The sequence below is a fragment of the Nestor notabilis genome, unplaced genomic scaffold (genome assembly GCF_000696875.1).
Source record: "Nestor notabilis isolate BGI_N333 unplaced genomic scaffold, ASM69687v1 scaffold15818, whole genome shotgun sequence".
NCBI classification, from domain to species: domain Eukaryota; kingdom Metazoa; phylum Chordata; class Aves; order Psittaciformes; family Psittacidae; genus Nestor; species Nestor notabilis.
In genome coordinates this window covers 4,792-14,017 of record NW_009938888.1, presented here as the reverse complement: position 1 = coordinate 14,017, position 9,226 = coordinate 4,792, and the positions used below count along the sequence as shown (strand labels likewise).

General features: G+C 44.1%; 1 protein-coding gene across 1 annotated transcript in view; it reads left to right on the top strand.

The window, feature by feature from the left end:
• Nucleotides 1-8,559, top strand: part of KTN1 (kinectin 1 (kinesin receptor)) — a 54,978-nt gene extending 46,419 nt beyond the window's left edge. Inside the window, exons 40-43 of the mRNA XM_010019585.1 lie at nt 831-914; nt 2,200-2,292; nt 6,810-6,933; nt 8,045-8,559. Coding sequence (XP_010017887.1) covers nt 831-914; nt 2,200-2,292; nt 6,810-6,933; nt 8,045-8,049 — 306 coding nt within the window. The 3' untranslated portion in view covers nt 8,050-8,559. The remainder of the gene's footprint in view (nt 1-830; nt 915-2,199; nt 2,293-6,809; nt 6,934-8,044) is intronic.
• Nucleotides 8,560-9,226: the final 667 nt, after the last annotated feature.

Below are 9,226 nucleotides of genomic sequence, written 5' to 3'. Positions count from 1 at the left end.
GGAATACTGAACATTAGCACAGTGCACTTCAGAGGCACAAATCCAACAAAACTGGCACTTGAGCTTCTTGTCAGCACTCTATTTGAGGCTCAAGCCTCAAGTGCTGTGGCTGGTTCTTTATGCTGTGTTGAAGAGCAGTTGAAATATTCTTTAAAAAAATGTTTATGTCCTTCAGAAGGCTGTAGGTTAAGGGCAGCCAGTACAAAGTATTCATGCCTCTTGACTGAAACAGTTTCACTTGTTTTGGTTGAATCTAAACACAATCAACAACTTAATATACCCCTGTCAGTGATTCATGTCTTGATGTGCCATCAACAGACTGGATAAGTCAACATAGTTATAATAAGTGGTGCTTTATTAAGATGACAAGTAGAGCTTTTTAGTTTATTTGGTGGTAAAGTTACTCTTTAGCCTGAATTAGGAATTTGACAATCTACATTTTTGCATATTTGCTGTGACTTAAGTTGGAGTCTGGGCTGACTTTTGTGGTAAAACTGCTGGAGAGGCTTATGTACTGTCAATATTGCCAATATTCTTACTGGCAATACAGTTTAGAAGTTAAAACCACATAATGAAGCTGATGCCAACCATGTTGTCTTCTGTAGTTTCCATTCTTTACATTTATCTTTACAGATGGAGTCTCTCTTCCTTGACTGTCCTTGTAAACCTCATCATACATGTTGACTAATCCAGTGTGTGCAATAAATGTTAGTTATCTTACTCCCTTTGCAGTCAGTGTGCACTGGGATCATCCATGGAACAGACAGATGAAATCTCAGTGTGTGTGTGTGTGTGAGGGCAAACTGATTTTCTTCATTACTATTTTGCAGCTGAAAACACAGCTAAATGAAACACTATCAAAACTCAAAGTTGATCAAAACGAGAGACAGAAGGTAGCTGGTGACTTGCCCAAGGTAAGCAGAGACCCGTAACAATTGCAGATGTAAATGTAATCAAAACTCCAAAGATCTGTAATTCTGCACTGCTGGAAAACGTGGTTATTTGAGCAGCTTGAGGAGACTACCTGCCTGGAGGGGTGTCTTACTCTACTTGCTGGTTCCCCAAGTGACTGGAACTGTGGGTGTCATGCAAGGTACCTGCATGTCTGTTGAAATAATAAAAATGCAACTAACAGTTCAGTTCAGTTATCCTTTGTGAAAGACTCTTGTGCAGGATAATTTTATGCTAGTGGGAACAAGTGGTGATTTGGGGCTGGCAAGTCTTTATTTAAAGAAATCCAGCCTAACAAAAAGCCCACCTCACACCACAGCTTGAAGCTTTTAAATCAAGTCTCAAATGGCAGTGGGTTACAAGTTGGTTTACAACTGTCTGCCCACTTACACGTGGTTATAAATCGGCTATAGCCCAGGAGACTGCAAATCTTTAAAGTTAGCTCTATGCAAGCTTGATGAGACAAGCAGGTGGGTTACCTCTGCTCTTCCTCAGTAGCCACTCTTGCAAGATGGATTGGAATGGGAAATCTTTAAGCACGAGAGGTCTCGGTGCTGTCTGTCAACCCAGAAACAAACCTCTCATGGGAGAATTGATACATGGAGACAAGAATAGCCTGCAGAGGGGCTGAGCTCTGACTCCAGACAGTGGAACACCTTGTTCTTTCTGCGTAGTAAGGAAACTGGGCTGCGTTCTTGCAGCACTGGAGTGGTGAGAGCTGTTGGTGGAGTAAGTCTTGTCCTGGGACAGGGACCCATGATTGCAAAAGCAGTGCCAGGAGGTGAGAAGGTAAAGGAGACCTGCTGTAATAATGTATTTAAAACATTTTGCTCAGGACAATTACATTGGAAGTTGACATATGAAGTGAGCTGGGCTGATGTTCATGGTATATTCTGTATAATGCAGATCTAATATTAGGCTTTTGGGGACCTGCTACTCTTGCACAGAAAATTTGCCTGCACAATTTTTACCTATTAACTTGACGTGAGACTATTAAAGCTTCCCCATAGAATTGCTCTCAAATGCAGGCAGGCTGACATGCAACATGCTGATTGTAAGGAGACATGTCAATCTTGGCAAACGTGTTGGTCCCCTGAGCAAATCGGGTATGAAACAGATTTCTTCCTGAACAGTGATTTCCTGTGTTACTAGGGCTCTTGGAGAGATGGGGATTTGCTTCTCAGCTTTCACTAATTGTTGTCCCTTCCCTGTTTTGTGTGGGTTTGTTTTTATTTTCTTCCCCTATAGGCCCAGGAGTCTTTGGCATCTCTTGAGAGAGAAATTGGAAAAGTTGTTGGGGATGCCAATGTTATTGAAAACAGCGATGTTTGCACAGAGTCGGTGAGTGTTTCTTTTGAGCCTATTCTCAGGGGCAATGCGAATCTCATGCAAAGTATGAACTTTGGGGAGAGAGGTCTGACAAAGTAACAAAATGTGTGCTACTGATGGTAAATTAAGGCTTGATGAAACTTCCTGTCCAACAGCTTGTTAGGGTGGTGTCTTGGAGCTGTATCCCAAGGATGCATTGGGAGTTCTGCTGTCATCTGGATTGTGACCTCTTTCTTACTGCTCATGTTTGCAAGGAAAAAGGGGAGAGATTGCAGACATGAGATCTGGACTTGCAGCCCACTGGGGCAAAATGGGGAGTACCCCAGACTTGTCTCTTTCAGGAAGGGAAGCTAAAAATAAATCTGCTGATAACTAAATGAACTTCAAATACTAACTGTTGGGTTGGTACTTGCTGTCATTTGTAATGCCAAAGAAAGAAGGCAGTCTTGCATGCCTTGTAACACCAGAGGAGCTCTTGCCAGAGCATTGACCCTGGTTATCTGCAGCTGCAGGCAAGAGCATGTCCTTAGCCACTAGTAGGTGCCAGATTTCATCTGGTCCTGGCTCCTGAGAATTTGTGCAGACCTTGATGTGGTCCAGCAGCAAAATCTTGCTAGCTTTGGTAGCTACAGACTTGAGCGCTGCAACTACTGGTGTTTATATCCACCAGTAAGAACATTGCAGTCTGGAATTGGGTGGACTCTGGGGTGGCCTGTTTTCACACCTGCAAGTAACTCACCTGTGTCTGAGAGTTACCATTAGCATGGATGATTCCTGAACTGTTTGTATAGCTGATACTCACAGTGCTGGCCCTGAAAAGATACCACCTGTACAAGTGGTTGAGTAGCTGGGCTCTGGAAATGAGAGCTTTCACACCAGCTTCAAAATAACTTCAGAACAACTTTCAGGAAGGCAGTTGGGAAGGGGAAAGCAAAAGCAGACACTTTCCCAGCATGTTTTACGCAGCTAAGTGGTGTCAGTGGAACTCATTACCCACTTTCTTCTGATGCCCAGATCGGAATGAAACACTGCTGTTTGTGGGGGAGAGGAGCACTTGCTGATAGGACAAATAATTTATATTGACTTCTTTTAGCTGCTGGAAGTAAGAAGCTTCATCAACTGCAAGATGAAGCTAGGAGCCCTCCAAGGAGTGCTGTAGAAAAGCCTTTGCCTTTGTAGTCATTAGCAGAAATGAAATGGGTTTCCCAGAATGATCAGTCTTTGATGCTGATCGGCCCTTGTTTTGTGTGCTCACCATGTCTGAGCCAGAGATGCAGCTGGGCCTGTCAGGCCATGGATGTCCCAACCTTGTGAGCTTGTTTCCTAGCAGGGAAAGGAGGGTATTGGGCTCTCTCCTGTGTTGCCAGCAGGAGGCCAGCTGGTGATGGTGGCAGTCAGGTGCTCTGTGTCCCTGTCTGCAGCAAGCTGTAGAAGAAAAACCCTCCTCAGACCAATGACAAATTGCTTGCTCTCTGCTATGCCTGTATGGCTTATCTGCATGGCATGTCAAAACAGCAGTGCCATCAGCTGTTAGGCATTGTGACTGGTGACAGTGGTGAGCCCTCCTGAGCTGGGTGTCATTAGTTATGCCCTGCAGTGGCCGGAGTGTGCAGTTTGATTTAATTGCTTTAGCCTGAACTTCCATAACCCCCACTGGCTCATGCATTGCTCTGCTGTAGCTGTGTGGGCACGTTGTGGAATCCTAACCAGGTTTTCTCCAGAATATCCATTGCTTTATTCTGGAGAGGAGTGTGGAAAAACAGTCCTAATAAACCTGTAATTAGGACTTCATTAGTAAAAATACTGTAATTGTCTAAGCAGCGCTCCTGACAGGTAGCCATTGGCAGAGGCTGGAATTAGAACATCTTCTTTATCTTCTTCCTCAAGCCCTTTTTGCTGCGTTTTTTTTAGGGAGGGGCAGAACCAGAAGCTGTCTCCCTAGAAGCCTAAAAACCCATCTTAAAATAGCTCTCAGATTAAAAAAGAAAGTCTTCCAGCTACTTCCACCTAGCAACAGTGTCTGTCTCTCTTTTTTTTCAGACCTGAAAACACATGCTGGAAAATTAGCATATTTGTTCCTTCTGAGTACTGGAACCAACCCACAAAATTGAGAAATGATGCTTGTGTAAACTCTGAAACACATTCTCTGTGTTTTCTTTAGATTCATTTTCTTTCTGTTTAAAAATAGACCATTTGGTTTTTCTAATCAGCTTCCTTGTCACTTATGGGACTAGATGATGACTAAAGGGTGCCTTTTAGTATGCTTTAAGGAAGTCATTTATATTCAGCAGCTTGCTTAGGCTGTAAACTTATTTTGAGACTTATATGAAATCTAATGTGTTCCTTCCCCCTCACCCCCCCCAAATCTTAGTGTAAAACACTCCATCATTGAAAGCTGGAAACGCTGTACATATAAAGCACAGTGGAGGGGAGTCTGTCAGTTCAGTATGTGTCTCAGCTACTGGGTCTGTGGTCATAGGGGTTTCCTTATTACCATCCCCTTCCTCTCTTCATCCCCATATCCCAAAGACATGCTCTGCCCTGATCCTTGGAGAACATGGGGCTTGGGGACAGTAAGGACTCTGTAAGGCAGCCTTGCGCTCCTGGGTTAGCAGAAGCTGCAATATGACTATGTTGAGCTGAAATCCATGTGGAGCTGGTCAGGATTGGCCCCAGGAGGCTTGGGGATGCGTCTATAATTCATGAGTAAACACTGCCTGATAGGAGTGAAGTCACAAAACAGAAGGGAGTAAATAAGAGAAGAGCTGTTGCCAGAGATGAGGGCTGACAGGGAGTTGAAAGGCTCGTTCATTGCTGCTTCTGTGCTAATGCACATGCACTTTCATCCCCAGCACTATCGGTCTGCCCTGCAATTCATTCATGTGCTGGGATGCTAATTGCATTTGCCTTTCCACTTTTATCCATCTGTGTAAGATTGCTAAATGAAGTCTCAGTCTTGACAGACCTGATTTTCTACTTTAATAAGGGTAAAATAGGTTAAGGCTACCCTAATACAGATTCCCAATGATTTTTTTTTAACAGGAAAAAAAAATGTTTACCAGTTGCACTCAAGTAAAAGCTTTGCAATATATTGCTTTGTTCTCTTGCCTGAGCCCAGAGTAGTTTCTGTAATGGTGCAGGTGGTTGAGTTTGATCTACTGCTCGCTCTGCATTACAGCAAGTCTAGAGGCGTTTCCAGCCAAGTGGGAGCTGGGAAACTGGCCTTCTCTGAACTCACTCTAATTTCTCTGAAACTCTAGGGAGAGATTTGCAACAGCATTATGCAATCAGTCTCATTTTGTTAGTAAAACAGCTTGATGTTGGATTGGGGTTGACTGACGCTGAGCACTTGTGAACACCCCTGAGCTTGTGTTGAGAATGGGTACTTCTGTATTGCTGACACTCAGGCACGGGTGCTTATTTTGAGCTGTTAAATTGCAAGGGAAAGCTCTCCTATAGGTTATCTGCACATCCGTATCATGAGCTGAATAATGTTTTAGATGGGGAGTTAGCTCTGAAGGAGCTAATCAATGAAGGTAGTAAACAAGGGATTATATCACTATTAGCTCAGCAAAACTTGCATTGGGGAGGATGTCAGGCAAGAGTGAAAGAGGCCATTTTGAGTTGGGACACTTCAGTGTTAATAAACTGTTGAACTCCTTAAAGACATTTCCCTCCCCCCAAAAAAACCCCAACAAACCAAACCCAAGCTCAGCATCTCAAGTGCAGGACAGAAACCAGTTTTCTGGCTCTTGGTAGCATTTTTTCTTTCTTTTTCCTTTTCTCCATATTGACTGGTGCTCAGACTGCCTTGTGAAGTCCTCATCCAAGTCCAGGTGTCATTGGCAAGCAGGAATTTCCCAGGGGCTCAGAGCAGAGGGTGAACCTGTGGGATAGGTGATAGGCAGCAGCCCATGTCCTGAATCTGAACAGGAGCATTGTGGTGGAGAAAGGTGTATATCTCCAGCAAGCTGTTTCAAATGGTTTCACAGCTGGAGCTGCCTTGTGCTTCAGTATGACATACTGCTGAGGACACCATCCTGCAGATCCTCATACAGACCAAGTCCTTGGTGGTCCAGCAGCCCTGTTGTTACAGCTGTGGGGTCAGAAGTCATCCCTCCCACTAGGTGCATCGTCATTACTACAAACCATGTCTGGATGGTGTTTTCATCCAGGCTTGTGGGGATGTGGGGCAATTAACTGCTGAGGCTGGATCAGCTGTGGTTACCAGCACAATTCCTGGAAGGAGTGAGTAGCGGTAGTACTGGGCAGGGAGGGTGGGAGCCAGAGGTCACAGTGCTTTCTCTGGTGTTCAGTGTGCACAGGTAGGATAATTCCCTGGAACAGGAAATGGCTTCTTGACTTTGAACCATGTTCTCTTTAAATGTGGCTGTAACCCTCTGACTTACAAGAGTTGTTCCCATCTGTGCAAGGAATTGTAATTTTATACTGAGGATCTAATTTCAGGCTTTCTTGGTAATTAGATTGTAAATGAGTTTTTAATGATTTTTTTTTTTACTTTCTTCCAGGAATTGACTGATAAAAGGCTAAATGTGGCAGTGAGTCTTAACCAGGATGTAGGTCATCTCAAGAAGCTGCTTGTTTCAGTAAGCCAAATGCTGTCAAAGGGACGAGAACACTACCAGATCGTAGGTAGGTGAGGCTGGTGGCCATCTAGTTGAACCAGTGGATGGCTGCCAGGAAGGACACTGGTCTGTGATGGTGGGACCCTGTTCAGATTTAACAAGTCAGGTGTCAAAATCTTAGACTTCGTGTGTGCACATCATTAAAAACTTCTAGTAGGCACTGGAGTTGTTTCTTTATGGATTCCTGCTTCGGTTAGCTGGGACTAATCTCGCATCCCCATGTCCCTTTCCAGGCATGTAACTCTCTATCCCTCTCTTCCAGTACCTGCTACTTCATGCAGCGGGTTTCCTGAAGTTTTGTTGTCCTAGTGCCTGTGCCTTGTTTCCTTTGTCCTGGCTAGACAAACAAAATGTCTACACTTCATACTCTGGTTGCTTTGGGATGGGGGATATAAAGTAACCCGCTGGGCTTTCACTGAGCTAGCAGCAATGGCTTGCTGTGGTCATGGGGATATGAGTATCTGAAGCATCAGTCTGGCATGAACTCTTTATCCAATTATAGACAAACAAACAAGGTTTTTGTTTTCATATGCAGCCATTTTGGAAACCTGAGCCTTTGTGGTTGACTGCATCATGCTGGTAAACTTCTTAAGTGACCCAAAGCTAGCTAATGGTCAGATAAACTTGAGATATGAAACTTTCTCAGGAAGCTGATGCAGCCTCTCCCAGATGAGCCGTGAGCCAGGTCTGACGGCGGGTTGTGAACTGTTCAGTTTGGGAGGCAGCAAAGCCTTGGCACTGAACATACTGCTCCAGGAAGTGTCAGAACTGCCTCTCATCTACTGAGGATGAGGACTTGGCTTTTCATAATTACGGTCTCTTTTTCTGCTTCTGGCTCTGTAATACAGCATAGACAGCAGGGCTGGTAACAGGATGTTCATGGTGCAGTGAGCCTGGTCTTGTGGGACAGGCTTGGCGCACGTGGGAGGCGGGTGCTAACTGTGCCTTGGCCTCTGCTCTGGGAGGCTTCCACCACCCTGGCTTGTTCCTCTGGGCTTTATTGTGGGCTGAAGCTAATGAAGCGGCTGGTGTGAGCTGCTGAAGCGCTGGTGGATTTGCTAGAGCACTGCCCTTTGGAAACTGCTCGGCTGACGTGGAGTTTTGTGTTTCTTTTGCAGAATGAAGTCACAGGGGAATCGTTAATTTGAGGATAGCAGAAGGCATTGTATTATATTTTGCCAAATTAAAGCCTTATTTATGTTTTCACCCTTTCTACTTCGTCAGAAACACTGAACAGAGTTTTGTCTTTTCTAATCCTTGTTAGACTACTGATTTAAAGAGAAAAACCCCAACTCTGTAGACACCTCCAGAGTTTAGTTTTATAATAAAAACAAACCTGTTTGGATAATTAGACCTTTACATTCCTGGAGAGACAGTAAACACAGTCTTTTATTTTGATCAATAAAACTTGTTCAGAAGACTCCAACGTGGTAAAGTCACCGATGTGATATAACATTTTAATACCAATGTTGTACACTGTTTTACTGAATTACATTTTTGGGATTAGCTGCCTCTGACTTAAACCTCAAGTAAACACTCCTCTTTTTTTCTTTTTTTTTCTTTTTTTTTTTCTTTTTTGTTGCTAATGTAATCAGTTTTTGTAATGGTGTCAGCAAATAAAGGGATGCTATTATTCAAGGTGTTCCTGCTTGCTTCTTTTAACTGGACATGGATGATTCAGGTGAGATTTCCACCTCTCCCCTCCCTGAAACAAGCATCGTGCCGCACTCGGTGTACTTATTTCTGAGCAGAGGAGGAGGCATGAGCTTGAGAAGAGGCAGACTGGGGCCCTTGCAAACTTCAGAGTGAGTCTTCCTTTTAAAGAAAAGATACTAAGGTATTAAAAATAGAAGAAATCACCAGCAGACCATCACATGAACTGTGGTTCTATGTCATGTTGTCTTTGGGGAAAATCTGAGACTACAAGGGGAAGGAACAGTTAGAAGCACTGGATTATATGGCAAAGCCAGCTTTTGTGGGAGTGTTGGATGAGCCTACCCAGCTGCCTGTGGTGTGCAGAGTGTCTCTGTTTACCCCGGACCTGCCTCCTGAATGGGAGTCTGTGGTGCAAGGACTTTTGTGAGGGTGGTTTATGTGCTCTATTACTGGGTGCTTTGTTGGAAACAAATATGGGGAGGACATGGGACAGGGATTCTTCCGTCGGTGTAAGGAAAACAGATGGCCCTCCTCTGCTTTGGGTTTTTTTAAGTGTGTTTTGGAGGAACCCTTCAGTTCTCCAGGAGATTCTTCAGTATGCAAGGTGTTGCTTAGCTTTTGAAAACACGTCAGGAGATGATTAT